General features: G+C 36.6%; 1 protein-coding gene across 8 annotated transcripts in view; it reads right to left on the reverse strand.

The window, feature by feature from the left end:
- LOC121731524 (trafficking kinesin-binding protein milt) overlaps positions 1-21,461 on the reverse strand; it is a 62,248-nt gene that overhangs the window by 24,804 nt on the left and 15,983 nt on the right. For 4 of the 8 annotated variants that reach the window (XM_042120990.1, XM_042120986.1, XM_042120984.1 and 1 more), the window contains 2 exons: positions 13,715-13,819; positions 1,982-2,058 (listed from right to left, as the gene is read on the reverse strand). In XM_042120990.1, coding sequence (XP_041976924.1) covers positions 1,982-2,032 — 51 coding nt within the window. In that variant the 5' untranslated portion in view covers positions 2,033-2,058; positions 13,715-13,819. Of the gene's footprint in view, positions 1-1,981; positions 2,059-2,426; positions 2,506-2,602; positions 3,094-4,161; positions 4,385-10,622; positions 10,841-13,714; positions 13,820-21,461 lie in introns of those variants that run through there. The other 4 variants (XM_042120989.1, XM_042120991.1, XM_042120988.1 and 1 more) reach the window with 4 other exon arrangements.

Below are 21,461 nucleotides of genomic sequence, written 5' to 3' on the forward strand. Positions count from 1 at the left end.
GCTGACAGGCAGAGGTTTAAGAAGAATATTATAATTTACTAGCTGTCCTGGCAAACGTTGTTTTGCCATATAAATAATTTTTGGTGTGAAAAATAGATGTTGGCCGATTCTCAGACCTACTCAATATGCTCACAAAATTTCATGAGAATCGGTTAAGCCGTTTCGGAGGAGTATGGCAACGACTGTGACACGAGAATTTTATATATTAGACTAGCTGTTGCCCGCGACTTCGTCCGCGTCAACGTAGTAACTTTAATAACAAAGATGTATAGTTCGCTAACAAATATGAAAAAAGTAAAATATTATAACCTCCTCCTTTTTGGAAGTCGGTTAAAAAGTACCCTAAGTTACACATCAGCTATCTACCAAAAAAATTCCCGGCAAAATAGCTCCAGCCGTTTCAGAGATTAGCCGGAACAAACAGACAGACATACAGACAAAAATTGTAAAAAATGTTGTTTTGGTGTATGTATCGCATATTAATTCATTCATGCATGTAGTAAAAAACGGTTCTTTCAATATTACAAACAGACACTCCAATTTTATTTATATGTATAGATGTATAGATTTATAATAATAGTACCTTTTTATAATAATAGATTTATAATATTTATTATTTACAAATTTACTTTATTATTATCATTAATATCATTAATATCACTATTAATATCACTTTATTATTATCATTAATATATTATTATCATTAAAATATTAGCCAATTTTTTTTTGGTATTGGCATGTTAATGGTTTAAAAGTTTCTTGAATCAATACGTTTAGAAAAACGATAATAATTCTTACGAATTTCTTCTCCGAAATCTAAACATATTATGCAATTTTACTTTAATATTTTGATACAAGGGACAAACAGACTTTGAATACATACAAGTCTTGACATTCCGACAAAATAATTGCACTCCCTAGGCATATTAATTTTACTTCCTATTTGTTACAAATGTTATCAAAGGCTAATATAACAAATATCACTTTCAACTGTCACAGCGTTCCTGAGTCTATGAATTTCCGCGTAGCATATTGTGTCTGTATCATTGAGATATTATCTTTATTTGTGTCAATAACTTAATAGTTTGTTGACAAACTTTGTGATAATTCCTTTGACTACTTTCTGAATGTAGTGGCCGAAATAACAGTAGTAAACAGTCTCACAACCTCTTATAAAAGTTAAGAGGATACACCAGGGGCGAGAGAAATTGAAAATAGGTATTTGAAAATGTATTGCTGTCTCACCAATCTCAAGTCTCCCACCGCAGAGCGCGATAGTCTCTATCGCGCTCTGCGGTGGGAGACTTGAGACTTGAACACGACAAAAGTTCTAATAAAAGAACAGAAAATCTTCGATTCGTTGTCCGCTGATTCCTTCTCCAAAACTTAACCGATTTAAGTAATTTTTTCATTAAGAATTAAAGCAAGGCTTGAGCTGTGTTCCTATGTTTTATTTTTTTTTGTATATTCTAGCCAGTTTTGTTTTCTGGGTGTTTGAACACAGAGGAAAATCTGGCCATTTTTTTGGGTTTTTGGACGTTCTTATCTTTTTTAATAATTAAATTATGAAAAAAAAGAAAACACAGTGACATGCTAATAGTGGCCATAGATATTCAGGAAAAAAATCATAAATCTACCGGCATTATCCAGGAAGGAAACAGGGGACAGCGTTTGTATGGAAAAACGGCGGTGTGGAATCTTCTTAAAGCAAAGAGTGACAGAATATGACAAAAAAACATTAATTTTAGCAATATTTTGATACAGACCTTGTTTGGAATACTTGAAGGATGAAAGTAATACTTCCACTTCTTTATGAAATTAAGCATTATTGGTATGGTTGCGGTTATCTAAATTAAAGTTCACTATTGGTTCTACATTACCTGTTTCATTGGTAATCACAACGAAAATGACATTATGACAATGGATTAGGAAAAATAATAAAAAGACTGGCGCAAGAAAGGAAATAAAAGATGTTACTTACTTCTTCTAAGAGCCTTGTTACCGCTTCAATGTCATTGTAGGTTTTTGTCATTTGGCTCACCCTGTTGCTGCATAAAACTGAAAACAACACAACCGCGTTAAGCACAACAAAACACTGTTGCTGCTGCGAATCACAAATGATAACCTATCACATTGTAAAAATTACTTAGCACTTAACACGGACCTATTTAGAAATTATCGATAATATTTAATAGACCGATACGATGTTTGTCTTGAGCAATCGAAGATCACAGAGAAATTGCATTTTGGCAAATTGATAAAAAATATAGTCGAGCTTTTACATAAAATACGAAATATTGTGTACTTTTGCAACAAAAACAAGGCATTTGGAGACATGAAAATCACATCACAGAACACAAAACGTACAAACAGCGCTAGCGTTGAACACAAATTAACACGAATTTTAGGCAAGTTAATTTAATTACCACAAACGTCACAATTTTTCGTTACACAATTTAATAACGCGCACGACATGTCGTGCTCATTATCTTAGGGCTCGTTCTATGATCACAAATCGTAGTATACAAAACCGGTGCGAAGCATGAAACGTTGATAAGATAAAGCCATTGTTCGCAATATTAATTAGCGATAATATGCTGACCCATTAAAATATCCTCGATATCCGCCCAGTCGTTCATTGAACAGACTGGATGTGATCCTAGCAGTGCATGACAATGATGAGGCAGAAGTGAACGCAGCGGCGAGCGAGCGTGTACCGGCGCGACGGTATACGGCAAGACTGGAAGCCGGCGAGCCTATTGTGCAACATGGGAAAACTGGAGTACAAAGACAACAAACGAGTTGACTATTTATTGATAAACACTCCGGGCTAGTGTTTTGTTACATAAACTCTAGCTTTCGCGAGCGTGAACACTCAAAACGCGACTGATAAAAGGGTTAACGAACTAGCAGCTGACACAAATATCGATATAATTAAACTCACCAGTGGAGAAAAGAAAAGTGTACTTTATGCAGCTGGGAATAGAAAATTGCAGACAGCTAAACAAGGTCTTAGTTAAAGAAATCATGATACGGAGCACGAAATACTGACTTTTATCAGCTGAATCTACTACAGACTGAGTTGAGATGTTAGACGCTAATCCTAAAATCGTGAGAATTTTGAGATTACATTCAAACAATGATGTAAAATATCTGCTTTAAAATTTACGATCATTTTAATGATAATAAACATAATCCTCCTTACTAATAAACGTTGTATAAGCTTTGAATAGTTATACAGTGTTTTGTTCCTGTCACATAAGTGACATTTTTAATTGGATTGAAGAAGATAAAACAACGATTCAAAGCTTATACAGCGTTTATGAGTAAGAGGGTATGTAAATTAGAAACGTTGGACTGGTACTCGAGGTACGCCATGGAGTTCTCATTACGTTTGATTTAATGATCTAGCTTTCGATTGTCGTTTGTAGCAATTGATCGATGGGAACATGTCAGCGCAACAAAACATGAGATGGTTATGTGAACTTTTCCCATTACTTAACTATTACAACGGATATCGATTGTTCGCGTTTGCCTCTCATGACATCGGGACTTTCACAGTTTTTATCATCACGATTTCCGTACAAAGCGTAATTGATTACAGCTTTGCTATTATACAAACTAAAGCGTTCTACGATTATGTAACGCCATGTTTGTAAAGTGAAAAGTAAACGACCCTGCGCCAATAGCGACAAATGTACTGCATTGAGGACAATACTAACAAAAGTATAAATATTGAGACAAGTTACATTTTTAGGGACGTCTAGACACGTCGGTTTTTAAAGTTAACTAAGAAATATGAGAATTCTAGAGCCACTAAGTAGAAGGGTAAAAACGAGATAATGAAGATGATACAGCCCTACAGGCCTACACAGTTGATAACTTTCTTTTTATGGAAAACATGGAAATGTAGATTAGAGAAATTGAAATTATAACATAACATGATAAATAATGTATTAAAAATATTGAATGAAAGTAGCAGTAGCAGCAGAAAATGAAAGCGGTGTAAATAATGAGAAGGATTATGAGATGAGGGTTAATGTGAATAAAAAAAAAGAAAAGACTTGATGATAGAGAAATTCGGAAGAAATTCGACATAGAGAACATGAGGCACACTAATGGATGATGCATAGCGGCTGATGAGCACGGTGATCCCCATACCTCGATCAAGGAGCAAGGTCCTGATAACGCGAAAGTAGACTCTCCCGAACCTGTCCCTCGCCAAGTGGTAGAGGAAGTCAGGATAGTCGCCTAGGCACTCCCGCAGCTCCGCGTCCGGCAGGAAGCTGAGCTCCCTGAAGAGCTCGGGATCGAAGCCGGGCGGCGGCGAGGCGCGCGAGCCCCCCGCGCACCCCGCGCCCCAACCCGCACCGCCCTCCGCCGTGACGCGCCGCCAACATCGGCCCCGCACGCGTCACAACACTCCCCTTTAGCACTTGGAGTCCACTATCCAACACTAGCGATTCTTCTAGCACTGATATGTCCGAATGTAAAGAGGTCCTAATCTTAAATGCGAGACGAGCATATTTGCGAGATAAAATAAATTTTGGTTGGGTCCACTAGCGACTCTTATAGCACGAGTCTAGCACTAATATGTCCGAACGTAAAAAGGTCCTAATCTTGAATGCGAGACGAGCATATTTGCGAGCTAAAATAAATATTAACTTTGACGACACTAATATATTAGTGAAAATCGTGTGCCGGTCTTGTTAAATATGAAGGACTAGCGTGGCACGAACTACTTTGGTTATTGATTCGTCGCTTGTGCATATTATTATGTTTTGATTACAAGGTAAGTAAGTAATGTCGTTAAGTGGAAAGTGAAGTCAGTCAAACTGTGTAATTAAAATTGCAGATGAGAAGAACAACATGAGAAAGTTAAATCTTAAATCACGTGTCCTTATAATATGATGTAGAACGTTTTCGAGAAAATCATAGTTTTTACATAAACAATGATATAAATCAGTTTACAAATTGAGAGCATTCATTTAGTTCAGTTGTTTAACAAGACTAAAGAGTTTACTAATGTACTATAATCATCATTAGGCATAATAACATAAAGTCAAGTTTAGATAAACAGAGTTTACATCTGTTTATAGCCGCTCTTTAGTTTTTACTTTTTCACGGTCAAGACTCAAGAGCAATTGCAGAAAAAAATGAAACGTAATTGGCGTATCGTAAGCCGCTAATGACTTTACACCGAGTTAAATGAAAAATTTATAGTACCTACTGAAATTCTATATTTTAAGTTGGTATGACGTCTACAGTTCAAATTAGAATAATCTGCGACTTTAAACTCGAGTTTTGCACCACATTTTTCGTGGGCTAAACGTATCGTCTGTTACTAGTAGGTCCAGTAATTCATTTCCAATTTGGAAAATTTAAGTAAGTATATAAATTTTATCTACCATTAATACGAAGACTAAGATATATCCTGACATTAAATTTAACCCAGGACAGAGCAAGTGGGCCTAAATAGAGGACGTTTCAATTTCGTAACCTCCTGTAGACGCATCACGCAGAGGTCACGAACTTTAAGGGTATCCTAATCGATTTAATCGATTCTTGTGGCAAACTTTGTTGCCACAAGAATCGATTGAGACGAAACTTTGGTATCAATTTCTACACAATATAAATTTCAATCCGTAGTAAACAGTGCCGCAATCGAGGTGTATTTTAAGGTCGGTATTCACGTGATTCATGCTGACGTAGAACAGCCTTGCTTCAAAAGTGTCTGAGGAACAGGTATATTTGCATACGAAAATTCATCCATTTCTTTGTATTTTCGGTATTATGACTATTATGGCACTAAAAATACATGTCTATAGGTGACTGGTTTACCTACATCAACTATCAAGCAATGAGCGAATTAGCATTATAATTTAAACTTTTTATTAATAATTCAAATATGTAATCTGTAGCTATAAAATAATATGACGACCTCTGTGGCTCAGTGGTGAGCGCGTCGGTAGCTCAAGCCGGGGGTCGCTTCAAGCGTCCTTCAGGTACTTACCACGGGGCCAGACTGACGTGGTGTGAAGCGTCCATAGATATTATTGTTATTATTATTAATAATAAAGAATAAAGTTTGTATAAAACATGTGACCAACATATCTTATTTTATTTACTAAGTATAGTTATTCGGTTGCGAATGGCTAATGGGTTAAAGATAAAGGGTCATAGGTTGTAGAAACTAGATATTTTGTTACAAGCCCTACAGCCAGATCTGCCAAGATATAAGGTCGCCGGTCTGAACCTGGTTTAAGACCTTAGAAAGCTTTCTTTCTATCAGATGTCTGATAAGTCTTGCTAAGCTAATACTCTGATATTAACCCCTTAATTTTATTACATCTTACATATATAAAATTCTTGTGTCACAATGTTAGGCCGCGTACTCCTCCGAAACGGCTTTATTTTAACCATATTTTATATGCATATTCAGTGGGACTGAGAATCGGCTACTAGGTACTTTTTATATTGATTTGTTGTGTGAAGTGCATTGTTGAATAAATAATAGTAAATTATTACAACTCGAGACTGACGGCGACCATTGTTTGTGCGACGGGATAGCGATGGACGTTGCCATGCCGCCATACTTATTTAGTCACTTCAATAAAATAATACGGGCGAAATACTTTATATGGCAAAGAAACGTTTGCCGGGACAAGCTAGTGATAATATAAAAGTAACTATTGCTATTACTTCTACTTCTGTATCAAGCAGCAGAATGCTCCAAGCATAAACTAATTGCACGTTTTTCCTGTAATAGTCATATTATTCTATTTACACGACAGTACTTAGCTAGTTAAGTATTTTATATTATCTACTTATATAGATAAAACCTTAATATCGCGTTTTAATTATCTCAATAAAATTATTTGTAAATGATATTTTTATACGCAAAGCAGTACAGTTATATCTATTTTCAACACATTCATACACATTTATTACCTATACGTTCAATATATTTATAAACTATTTTTTTTTCTGTTACTTATATAATTATTATTAAGTACTTTATAAAATAGTATTATTGCACAATTAATCAACATAAAGTATTTTAAAATTTAATGAACATTATAAAACTGTTAGTTTCCGTGCGCATTGGACAGAAACGAATAATGCAAAGAAAAAGTAAAATTACTAGATCAATAATAATAGTATGTAATTAAAGCCAAACGCACATAAAAATGATGGAAATAGTCTTGATAAAATACTTCTAGATTACTATAGCTTCTTTGACAAGGAAGTGGCCAAGTCGTTCCCAATTTTCACCACGTCAGGACTAAGGAAATGAAAAAAAATATAAACATCTCTGGCAGATCAGATTTGTAGTCAAGTTGTTTTACACAAACTTTGCATCTCATTTTCCCCACCAGTATAGTCTCGGAAAATCCTTTCATATTGGACTCTTTAGTGCCTACATGACCTACATCATACAAAATGGACCTTCCAAAATTCATCCGCTTACTACTACCTACCTAGTACCTACCAGTCAGTCAGTTAATCAGAACGAATCATAGCTGATAATCTCACAAAGTTGCAAAATGCCGTCAAAAGATTTCTTTAGGTCGAACTTAGTTTCAGTTAATACCTAAAGTACCTGGATGACCGAGCTTTGCTCGGTATAGCAAACACTCATTGACTTCGTGTTACTTAATAACGCCATCTGCTGGTCGTTAAAATAATTAGTTGCTAACAAAATAGTATTATTATTGGCCAATAGATGTCAGGAAGAGTCATATTTTTCAGTTTATCGATTATCGATAAAACACGAATAAAAAGACATTTTCTGAAAATGATTCCTAGCTAGATCGATTTATCGCCCCCGAAACCCCCTATATACTAAATTTCATGAAAATCGTTGGAGCCGATTCCGAGATTCCAATTATATATATACAAGAATTGCTCGTTTAAAGATATAAGATATATACAAGAATTGCTCGTTTAAAGATATAAGATTCATGTGCAATATGCGCAAGCGACCTTTCTCTCACAACTCACATCTCACTCACATACACTTTAATTAGCCTGAAACACTTGAACAGAATTCGTAATTTCGGCGAATTTCTACTAACGCGAACGGCCGAAAAGAGGCCAATGTTAAACTTTCACGTAGCACGCGATCTACTGACCACGAACGACCACTTCCGACCACTACGCGGTAACTACTAACGAAACGTGGTTCACGTTAACTGTCCGATTGTTATATCACAAGCCAATTTAACTCTTATCCGATTAGTAATTATATTTATAGTCGCTTGCGTTATGTCTATGCCTATAGCCGGCCTTGGCGTTTACGAATTTCAGCGGTGCAGTGGTGAAGGGTTAGTATATTATCACGATTTGGATGGGGGCTACCCTTTCCAAATAAATACAGTATGGATATTAATCGTTATCATTGAGTCTTTTTGACAAAAAATCTAGGAAAACTTGGCCAACCAGCTGACATACCTGATATCATGGCTACAATAAAAATGAGAAAGACAAATTTGCGGACAAAAGCAGATTTCCTTTGTCAATTTGTCACTGTTCTTCCGTAGAAAGTTAAAATGTTTAGCATGCAGGCACACCTAATGACCCTAAAAACTGGAGAACCCGTAAATTGAACATTCTCGGAGAAATTGCAATCTATAGACTATAAGCCGGCTAATACAGGAACGGCATTCCTCTGAGATGCGCGTGCCATTACTGCAGTCCCGTAAAAACTAGCTTTTTCTATTTACGGCGACGATGTCCCGGTCAATGCCTCGTGCATTAAAGGAAGATGGAATTTCCACCATCACTAACGAGCCCAGCTCATAAGTAGTTATGTTTAATATGAAAAAACATAAGATCCCGGATTTCCTTCTTGTACTTCTAGAGGTTAAAGAGTGATGCCCGTTTTCAGCAGCCCCTTACGCTAATTGTCTCCAAGAAGCAGTATTTTAAGGAGGAAGGACTGTTAATACAAAAACTTTTTATGTAACACGTCAGTCGTCATCAAATTACTACATCTACTCTAAATACGATCTTTCCTGTGATCTAATTCCCGCTATACCAAATCAATGCTTAGTAACATCATAATTATTATAAAAACATAGTTATTTATATTTTGTCCTATACTAATATCTCTAGTTTCTGTGTGCTTTATCTGTGATTTTAAAGACTATAAATCTTGACTGATTCAGGAAAAGAGTTAGAAAAACGTAAAATATTTCCATGTTATGGTCTTTACATTATCTAATTTTGAGACTTTAGATCTAAACTAATGCATTAATTAAGGAGTGAAATTCTCATGATATTGAAACCAAATGGATACAAAAAATTTCCATTCAATACATGAAACTTCTAGATACAGCACATTATATTATTATTATCAATATTCAATACATTATATTTTACTTGGCTGACCCTTTTTTACTCGGTACTCGGTAGAGACTACGAGCAAAATTACGTCACAGTCTGAGTCATTGTAACACATTTATGTTTTGTAAATTAATTCATCTAGCACTATCATACATCATGCCAATTTATTATATTGGATTGTTCTATTTAAATAACTAATATACTAATATTATTAATTTTATAATTCTAAATCTAATTTATTTTCATGACTTTAAGTTTAAATAATTCCTAAGTGTAAAGTGATATTTTAGTCCATAATTGTTGTCACGGTGTGTCGGGGGACCGCCAACAATGTATTTTGCATATTTTTGTATCGCCATGTCACTGATTGTTTCCATTCGGTTCGCTGTGAACTGACAGACCGACAGACAGACACGTCAAACTTATAACACCCCTCTTTTTTGTCGGGGGTTAATAAATGCGAAAGTGTGTCTGTCTGTCTGTCTGTTACCTCTTCACGCGCGAACCACTGAACCGATTTTGCTGAAATTTGGTATGGAGATACTTTGAGTCCGGAGAAAGGACATAGGATAGTTTTCATCCCGGAAAAATGTATGGTTCCCGCGCGATAAACGAATTTTGGCGCAACGGAGTTGCGGGCGTCATCTATTAACTAATAAAATAATGACACGAGTATCAAGAGTTTCTCAAACTTTTCCAATAGCTTGGCAAAATAAATAAAAAATATTTTTGTACCTCCTTAGAATAACTGTTATAAGACAAGAGTAAAGAAATGTGTCGTAATCTAGTCGTTATATAAAATAAATAATATGTAAGTATCCTTAGTCCTTCTCCTGAAATACTAAGGAGCCTGTAAACATTCCTTTGTTCCAAATTACGTCTCTGACCTTCGACCCGCACGAGATTCCCTTGTTATTAAAAGATGTATTTGTTATTACTTGGCTCACTAAATATATTATGAATATTATTAAAATAAACGTCGAGATAAAACAATTATTTCAAATCCGTCTTTTGCCATTGGTGAACGCCTGTTCAACCCTTGTAGTCAATTAATTGAATTAAAGTGGTTTCAGGTCTAGGAATAAAGATTTATGTTAGCTTGTATCATAATATAAACCTATCACATGCATAACTTTACCAAGTACCTAACATAGAAGCAATCTAGTTACATACACGTAATTTATTGTTATTAATTATTACGCTTCTCACATATTACGAAGGTGTAATGCAAGAGGAAGATAACGTGTGTACTGTAATAATAATAGTGTTCTCACGGTTAATTAACAAATAATGTGGCGTCGCGGTCCACAGCTGATGTCGCGACTCGCGTCGCGTCGCTATCCCGAAAGGCGACCTCTGATCGCTCCTCAATCGATGCCCCTTCGGCTACCACATAACCCTAGCCTTCAATCCCACGCGATGTATAAAAAATATATATCATCCAAACTGTGTCTCCTTTTGTCACTGATACGAAAATAATCGCGAACCGGAGGACAATGAGGTCAAGAACACGACGGACTCGGGAGCGGGGACGCACGGGGACGGACGGGACCGGTAAACTCGGTGCAATCACCGTTACTATCAGCGCAAAAACTGCAGAATGCACGTCTAATGCACTGGTTGCGCGGTGCGTTTATCGATCGGCGTAGGGGGCGAACGCGTGTCGCGTGGATACCGCCACGGCCGGCACTGGTGACTGGAGGCTAGGAGGAGCCGCGCACGCGCGCTGCCCTCTCGCCGAACGTCGCTCTATTAAGTAATAATTCTGCATCATTCTTCTCTTTAATAATAAAATTCTCGCAGACAAAAGATTATATTGATCAGAAGTCAGAACGAGTTTTCGTCTTGTTTATTTTATTGAAGTAGCTAGATCCCACGGCCCAATGCAATGATACGAATCTCGTCATAAGTCATGTTAGTCGTATGCAAATTTAATAATTACTTACTTATTAAAAGTATGAAAGATTTAAGTAAGTATACAGTACGAAATTAGTAAAATATAATATATATTAAATATAAAACACCGTGTATGAAACTCACCTTAGCAACAGTTTAAGAAACACTGCTTAATATTTCAGTTCAAATCTATGCGACACATGTGACATGACACTTTAACTACTTATATTCAAAGTAATAAAAATTTTAGCTCTCTGCGAAGGTCACGTTTGAGTTAACTCATTACAAGTTAAAATTACGTAACACGATAAGCAAACAGTTTACTTGTGTACAATGAGCAAGATAAATAGTTTTAAATGACGTTTAACACAAGCATGTGTAAATATTAATTTTGTTCATTGCAATGCCATCTAGTGGTAGCAATTGAAACTGTTAATAATAATCAAACAATAATAGCACTTGCCATGTGATAAATAAGCGTGTTACAACTTACAAGTAAAAATTCTAGTTGGAATTCTATTTTTAAATAAACAATGAGTTATGAGCCCCTATTTATGTACTATAAACTCTCGCTTTTTTTCTTAATTTTCCTTATCAAGGCATACATTACAGATTCGACCTACATTTTCAATGTCGTACAGAACGTAGGCCAAACAATTTCTCGCGAAAGAAAGGGCGACGCCACTGAATATGTTTTCACTCAACACTCAAGTGGTTTGTTTTTACACCGTATAACAGCCCTCTTGTATTTTTATTGTTGGATGAATTTCAAGAAAATGTCAAAAAAAATTGTAAGAAATTTCCACTACAAAAATATTTTAACAGCAAATAAACAATTGAAATGTTAAAACATTTAGGTCAGGCCCAAGTTAATTACAGTTCTTTAAGTTCTTTAAGTAAAAGATGAGATATAATAAATATTAAATTATAATGAACTGCGGCCCAAAATAAATAAAAAATATCCTTCTTGGCAATGGACTCGGACAAAGACCTACTTAATATTATTATTGATAAATGATAAGTCTACCATACCTAAAACTAGATGGCGCTAGCAGTTAGCACCTATCTCAGACAAAAGTGAGTCTTTAAGAAAAAAGTATTTTTTTCTCCGTAACATAACCCGCATTATTGCAGTTTGGATTTAATTTCTAAACCAGATCTTTAGCCCTGTCAAATACACAGCGGGTTAGAAAAGTTACCTTCCCATTTGAGGTGGTATAACACTTTTCAGACTAGAAAGTAGATGGCCAATTTAGGTCTAGACAACAGACATAATCAGTTACCTTCTTATGGTTATAAGTACCTGTATTCAAGTACATGTAGACTAAATAAACAATACACTAATTCAGCCTACTTAGGTTGGGTTGCACCAGCTTACTATAACTGTAACTTGAGCTATAACTTTATCTTTAACTACAATGCAAAATGTCAAATCTTTGGTTGAAGTTAAAAATGGACGTCAAGACGCCATATTTAACCATAACCATAGAGCTCGACAAGGCTATAAATGCATGTGGCGAAAAAAGGAACTAACGCTGTCATCATACAAAAACACCTTTTTTGACAGTTCTCCTTTACCAGCGGCGTCCCCGCCCACGTTCTTATAAAGCCTTGTCGGATCAGCAACGTCTTCTGTCAAATTCTGTGGTCAAAGTTAAGGTTAAAGTTAAATTAGCCTTAACTATAACCATAACTTTGACCATAACTTTAACTTTAACCACGCCTCTGGTGCAACCCAACCTTAATACTTGTTATAAGCTATATAAAAGTATTATTTTCTTTAGCACTGATATCCTCAGAAATAATATCTATGGAAAAAACATAAAGACTTAAAATAAGTTTTTAGATCAAAAATCTTTTATCAATTTGCCAAACATTTTGTATAATTTCCATTCAGAAATATTTTGATTGATATTAGATTTGCAACATCTCTTGACCTACATTTCTTTCAATCTTTTGACTTTCATTATAAGAGACTTCGTCATCTAGCTAATATATCTATAGCTTTACATGATAGAATCCACATCCTAAAGCCTCCATTAATGCAAGAAAGTCAGTTTTCAAATTGTTACCTAGTTCTAGGGCTGCCATCCGTCCGGGTTTCTCCGGATTTGTCCTAGTTTGAAGGGCGTCCGGGGTGCGTCCGGCCGGGTTTTTGAAAAGTGTCCGGGTGAAATCCGGACACTTTTGTTTAGAGAAGAAGATAAAAACTCGCTAAGCCTACTCACGATTTCTTGCACGGACTTGAGTTAAGTCAGATTTTTACAAATTCTTGTTTGAAAAGCAAAAATTGGCAAAACATTATCGTAAATACTGTTTAGAGATGTCCGGGGAAATAACCACATTTCGGCCAAATGTGCGGGAATTTTGTCGTGACTTGTGCCTGACCGGCGAATGCAATTTGGGTGATGGCAGCCCTACCTAGTTCATCCACTCATGTCTTCAATGAGGAAATGTGAAGCATACTCACGAAAGTAATTAAGCGTCTCCCTGATCTGGTCAGGCGTTAGCTCGAGGTCCTGCGAGCTAACCGGCAGCGCCGGCGACGGTATGAACCAATCTTGATTCTCGTACCCTGGAACAAACGTGGATTTCATTAACAATAGCACTGACAATGTCGGAAGGCCTAGGCCCTAAAGTATTTTACATTGGAGTTCCTATGAAAGTGACCTGTACCTCGATCATGGGTATGTCAGATTTAATACGTTGATTGTGGGAATCGCAGATACTATAGATTTTCAATTGTTATGCGGCAGCCGGGTTCCGCTTGGGGATTGATGGGTTACCGGTTAAATTAGTTATTCTAACACAAAAGTTAAAATACCGGTTTTAAAAAGTCTCTAAACGGACTGTCTATAAAGTGGTATCTATCGTCAGACATTACGATAAAAATTATACCATTTTAGTAAGTTTGGGAGAAATAATACGTCCTAACAATGTACAAGTAAGGATCTGTTTAGCTTTAATATTAATATCCCTGCTGTTACTGCACGTAAATTGTAGAATGTAGAATGTTTACTAACAAAGGCAAACGTGGAATACTTTAAATAAGGCCAGAAAGTTAAGTACGACTAACGATACCGAAACATTGCTATGTATAGAAACCTTTAAAAGTTTCACGCAAATCATTTATCGTTATTCGTTACGGTTATTCTGACTACAGGAAGTCATGCTGATGATAAAGTTCTGTGGTTTAGATATTAATCACGTAAGCAAGATTTAAGGACTAACAAAAGTTGATGCACAATTACATCACCTTGCATTAGCAGCGCCTGGTGACGAGTCAGAAGAATCAAATAAAGGTGAACAAATTCTTCTAGAACATAAAAGAATATTCACTGGACTTGCATTATAAGCAGCTACGTCAGAGGAGCGCCGAATCACAAATAATATCTACATTCCGTGGCAACTTTCAATCCAGTTTGTCCCTTCCTTGTACTACGTGACTAGTTCCACGTTATGGTAAAGGGATCCGTACCTTTATATTTTTTCTATAGTTTAAAAACCTTTATGGTCAACACCCACAAAATGACGGTTCAATAAGTTTTTTTTGGTCGTTACCTTTAAATGACCAAACTTTTAATAAGATTAATGTTATCAATTAATATTGAAGGTGGAATAATCTTTTTTAATTCTAAAAACAAAATATAAGTACTTACTTACTTTATTATTTCAATATTTATTTAATAGTTTAATAAACTAAATATTTGTACACCTTTCCCTTGACTCTACTGATCACGCCAAAAACAATTTCAAATATAACCAAGGAACATGTAGGTATCATAAACAACTCAGAATGTAAATACATATATTATGTTTGTATGTTATCGACTTGTAGATCGTGTATCTCATGGTAGGTATGCTAGTTGCTACGAGCTTGTAATCATTGACAGATGTGACACGCCGACACGCATGGGACCGGTCTCCAACTAGGGTTATATGAACCATTATATCCCAGTACAGGTTGCAATAAAATATTGCCTTTCTTTAATATAATTTGTGAGATATTAAAACTGCTAGCTGAAAAAAGTGCAAGCGAAGCCCATATGGCAGTGGTTTGCAAGTACGAAGTCATCGGCGATGACTTCGTACTTTGATTGATTGCGCGATGACTCATCGTGCAATCAAGGTCAAAAGGTGCAGAATTCTTTACTGAAATATTTTGCCCCAGTGGGCACCAACTTTTTGTGGTGAGATCAAGGTGAAAAGGTGCAGAATTCTCAACTGAAATATTTGGCCCCAGACCAAACCAACTATTCATCGTGGGATCAAGATGAAAAGGTGCAGAATTCTTAACCAAAATATTTAAGCCACTTGAACTTAAGCTGGCAATTCTTACAAGTTACAACTAATTAAAATTTTATCAACACAATTTTCGGAATTCACATCTGGCAACCCTATTTGGAATGCAGGCTGGTCAACGTACGCTGATGCAGCGATGAGACGCCATTATTTATAGCATAATCGGGCGACGCCGGCGCCGCGCCGGAAGCCGCGCCTCACAGGGACGGAACAAGCCACAATATCGCCATAATATAACCATAATGTACCCATAACGACCCCACTTCGGCCCAAACTGCAGTGTTATGTAAACACTACGTTATTAACGACCTAATTAACATTTTTATCCCGTAATAAATAGGAGGACAGGTGCGATGCTATTTATGTTTCGTTTTTTATGCATATCATAGAACCCTTTTCATAGCTCCAATTTGCACAAGAATTAAGTAATTAATGAAATATCTCCGTGCAACGTGCCAGCATATTATAACTATTAGTAGGTAGTTAAATCAATTTACAGCAGATTCATTTCCGTCTTCAGATGAACGAAACATTTTGCAATATATCTAACGAATTTGATTAATAAGTGGGAACAGTTTAACGCATTTTAACAATAGCCAGCAAACTTGCAGAAGGTGACAAAAGCTTGCCAGAAAATTTCGCATGTACAGAGGTGATCAGGGTGATTGAAACCAACCAAAAAAGGGAATATGAATGAAAGTTCAATACATTTTCACCTATATGTATTTCTTTTCAGGAAACGTTTCTTCATTTCTAGGGAAGACCACACAAACACAGCTTATGAGCACTGAAGCTTATTCTGTGTTATCATCGCCGCAATTCCACTAAACCGTAGACGTATCGATCGGGGACCCTTTGGGACGTGACTCCGAGCAACTTCGCCAGACCTTGGCTCGGAATATCCGCTTCAACTTCATCTTTTAGAGACGGTTAATGTGTCAGGGTTTTTAACAAATAATAAGTAATGTTGCTATCCAAGACAAAGTATTATGTTAGCCCTAGATATGAATATGCGTAAAGTAAATATAAGTATCACGACGCTGGCATTAGAGAAAGAAGTTCAAAAGTGGTTTAGTAGAAGAAGGGACTTAAAATCACTAATGACTAGACAATACCATAAATCCGTTGCCGTAGTTAGGACTTAGGGTGAAGCCAAACGAGCGTCATTTTGTGAGGCGTGAGTCGCAGAATTTCGGCCGCGTAATTTATATTTTTTCATACAAAAATCATGACTCACAAAATTACGTTCGTGTGAATCAAACAGGACTTTAGTATGAAACTGAATGCAACGGAATTTCTGCCAGCCGAAACTCACATGACAACTCACAAATATTACGCTCGTTTGGCTCCACTCTTAGTGTTTTGCGGGAAGCGCACATTTTTAGGGATAAACACGTATCACAAATCACAATTCACATTCCGAAAACACGGGAAAACGATAAATCATAAGACACATAGACGTATCGCTGAATAAAGGAAGCGACAGAATAAGTAGTCATCACTTTGTATTGTAACGTTATACAATTCACATTAAGTATTTATTCAACCCGCAAAAATGTATTTGGAGGTAGGTTTTTATGGTTTTTACGAACACCAGCAATGTTATTTGCTTTTCTACTGTAGTAGGTACTGCCAGTCACGGAACTAATAGGTTTTTTGTTCTTAAAGCAAAAACATAAAGAGCGAATCGCACATAATATGCATGATGGGTTCCGCATACGTAAATCCCTAAAACAAGACCAGGAGGACGAACATTGTGCATACTGTGACAGAATGTTGTCAGCTACTACAACCTCACAAAAACCAATACAAAAGTTAATTATTGCACTTTGAGACTTTGATTCTTGTACGTGTCCTCAAAGTATGAATCCTCGTACAAATACTCTAAAACTGTTACGAAGGCTAAGTTTTTAAGGATTTTTCCTGCACGACGCAAAAAAATCTTGAACTTTTGTTTGAGCGAACTTTGTACATTACTTACTCACCAAAACCACAGAATATATTATATTAGTAGTACCAACCAAAACTAAATAAAGCTAAACATCGCTGAACAATCTGAAGTCTAAACATTACCTACTTTGGCTTCTTTAGGTATTGTGACATCTTTTTGGGTGCCATAATTATTATTTTTTTATGAAATGAGGGGGGCAAACGAGCAAACGGGTCACCTGATGGAAAGCAACTTCCGCCGCCCATTGACACTCGCAGCATCAGAAGAGCTGCAGGTGCGTTGCCGGCTTTTTAAGGGGGAATAGGGTAATAGGGGAGGGTAGGGAAGGGGAGGGAATAGGGAAGGGTAGGGTAGGGAATAGGGTAGGGGATTGGGCCTCCGGTAAACTCACTCACTCGGCGAAACACAGCGCAAGCGCTGTTTCACGCCGGTCTTCTGTGAGAACGTGGTATTTCTCCGGTCGAGCCGGCCCATTCATGCCGAAGCATGGCTCTCCCACATTTATTATTCTTATTAGATTCATACAAAAACTACAGGAAGGATTTTGATCAAATATTGCACGCTCGTAGCTTTGACTCTAGAATAATTTAAAGGCTACTTCATATTCTACAACAGCCATGTTTTCCGTAGGATACTGTAAGTACTAAGTTTGCTACATAATCCACCTTTGGCTCCAACTTTGAGCATGGAGGTAAACACAACAGTTTATTTATACCAAGTGTCAGTGCCCTGCGTGGCGCCCAGTTAGTTCCTAATGACATGTAATGCGACACTTTAAGGGCTGCCCGGCGCTTGCATGCGTCTGGCAAACAATGATCTAATCCCTTATGACCTGAATGTTTATTGGATCTGGATAAATAGATATCGCAGAGCCCTTGCTTTTGCTGCTGGCGGTAAAGTTCTTGGTGGTGTCAAAAAATTTCAATTACATTTTAAATCCACACTTAAAAATGTTGTATATTAACTATAACTAGAGATCGCCCAATGGTCGACATTCGACCTTAGTTTCAACGACATTAGGACTACTACGTTTAATTTGTAAAAAAATATTGACTTTATCATACATATTTTTTCTTTCAGGGACTTAGCTGATCTCAGACTGGCCGTGTAAGCATTGTCTAATCTTATATATAAAAATGGATTTTCAAATGTGTTAGTCGCGCTAAAACTCGAAAACGCCAGAATGGATTGGGCTGATTTTAGTCTTAAAATATTCGCAGAAGTCCAGGGAAGGTTTTAAAGTGACACGTTCACCGGGACAGCTAGTCTTATATATAAAAATGGATTTCCAAATGTGTTAGTCGCGCTAAAACTCGAAAACGGCTATACGGATTGGGCTGATTTTAGTCTTAAAATATTCGTAGAAGTCCAGGGAAGGTTTTAAAGTGACACGAAGTTCACCGGGACAGCTAGTAGTATCTAAGATTCAATAAAAAAAACTATAACCCGTTTTCAATTTGTCAACTTGTTGTCAACAGACTTCAACCATAAATAAAAGATTATAATTCGTATGTATAGGCTTGTCACTCAAAAATCTGTCATTTCTTATGTGTGTGTGTTGTAGTGTGTGTAATGTTTTATTTGTTAAAAAAATGTATGATAAAAGCATAATTTCAAAATAATATTAGTTCGATGCACTCCTGCACCATATAAACTATAACTGTGCAAAATTTCGTGCACGTTTCCCCATTTTTCGTAAAAAGAGTTACAAAGTTTTCGTTCGCGTATTAATATTAAGATAAAAGTTAATCCGTTTCTGTGAGTCAGGAGTCTGTCTGCCAGTTATTTTTTCACACTTAAACCATTGAACCGATTTTGGTTGGTATATTGACACTCCAAATCCAGCAAAAAGACATAGAAAAGGTGATGTTCCAAAAAATATACAGTTACTGCGATAAAGTAATTGCAGTGCCATTAAGTTGCAGCCTAACTCTAGTAATTTTAATAACAACAAACATACAAAAAGAAGTCTAACAGATATAGGCCTTATATCAAATACGGAACCCTAAAAGAAATAGAAAACGTTGTCATTTACCGTCCTAATTGGTGAAACTATAAGGGCATTAAGCAGACGCAACAGCAATAAAAGCAAATAGCGGTGGAAACACGAGGACTTGCAGCGGGCCAGACCGATCAATCGGCTACTGCTTCTGCGCCCTAATGACTTCAGCAGGAATTGCACGTTGTTGCGAAATCTTCACCAAATACATTCTACAAACTTCTGTCTCAAACTTATAATACCTTAGGGCTTAGACCCTTGCCAACATGTTTTCTTTATCACTCCTATAATTATTCTACAGGGTGTAACAAAAATAAGTGATAATACTTTAGGGTGTGTACGTGTTCCTTGTAGAGAGTTCACCGTGAAAGTAGCAGCGCTGAAAGACCAAAAATTTTTTTTCACTTTTGTATGGGGAAACTCGTGACGCTCGGGCCCTTGCCCATACAAAAGTGAAAAAAAAATCGTCTTTCAGAGCTGCTACTTTCACAGTGAACTCTCTACGAGGAACACGTACACACCTTAAAGTATTATCACTTATTTTTGTTACACACTGTAAGTATATACAATAGAATCGCCGATCAAAATGTATGGAATTGAGTCGAATGCTTACGTCGGTTCCATACATGCATTTTAGATCTATAAAGAAGCAATAAGGAAAACGTGTCGGCTAGGAGCTCTGAACATTAGGTGAATTTCAAAAGATTGAGCTACACGTAATTCAATACTGTATACGAATTGTTAACATGATCCTACCGTATGCTCCAAAAATTACATAATACATTGACATTTGATAAACACCGAAGTGATGTGGTGTAACTGAAAGGAAACGAAATGTGAAACTTTTACAGGCAACAACAAATACCTACAGAATTGTGTGTGCAAAATAAAAGCCTTCATAACCTTGCGAATGCGGAAAATTATTATGGTAGAATAAACAATACCGAAACGCTCAATAACACTATGAGCTGTTTATAGCTAAAATACGGTCAAATAATTGTTTTATCAGTTTTGCGATGAATTAAAATTATCGATTGTAAAGGAGTAAACCGCTCTAAATAATTAATGAATACGTGGGAGAGCCATGCTTCGGCACGAATGGGCCGGCTCGGCCGAAGAAATACCACGTTCTCACAGAAAACCGGCCCGTTTGCTCGTTTACTCGTTTGCCCCCTTATTTCATAAAAAAAGCTCTTCTGATGCTGCGAGTGATCATGGGCGACGGAAGTTGCTTTCCATCAGGTGACCCGTTTGCTCGTTTCCCCCTTATTTCATTAAAAAAAAATGCGGGACCACACTCCACAGCTGCACAGGGACAAATTGCACTCAAAATCTACATATCCCAAACACAAATTAGGATTGAAAACAAGATTCTCGTTTTAATTAACCTGCAATTAACGCAAGTATTTTCACTACGGTTATAGAACAAGCGCAAAAAACGTGTTAAGGAATTCATTAATTGTCGTAGCTCTACATAAACGCTTCATTAGAGACATTAATCTAGTTCAATTTACGCTTAATTACCACAACATTTTCGCGTTAGCTGCTAATAAAATATTGAATTTACGTGTTCAGTTCGTAATAATATCGAATACGTCCTTCGTAATTTCGTATTATAGTTGCCCGTTACATTGCATAACAATAGGAAATGTTACACAATGTTGAAAAAGTGAACATCGAAAGCCGAAATCTTTACGTTCGCGCTCTTTCTGATCTGTATAATAATATATCCATACTAATATTATAAATGCGCATACTAATATTATAAATGCGAAAGTGTGTGTCTGTCTGTCTGTTACCTCTTCACGGCCAAACCGCTGAACAGATTTTGCTGAAATTTGGTATGGAGATACTTTAGAGTCCCGGGAAAGGACATAGGATACTTTTTATCCCAGAAAAGTGTACGGTTCCCGCGCGATAACCGAATTTTGGCGCAACGGAGTTGCGGGCGTCATCTAGTATGTT

The sequence above is a fragment of the Aricia agestis genome, chromosome 11 (genome assembly GCF_905147365.1).
Source record: "Aricia agestis chromosome 11, ilAriAges1.1, whole genome shotgun sequence".
Lineage (NCBI taxonomy): Eukaryota > Metazoa > Arthropoda > Insecta > Lepidoptera > Lycaenidae > Aricia > Aricia agestis.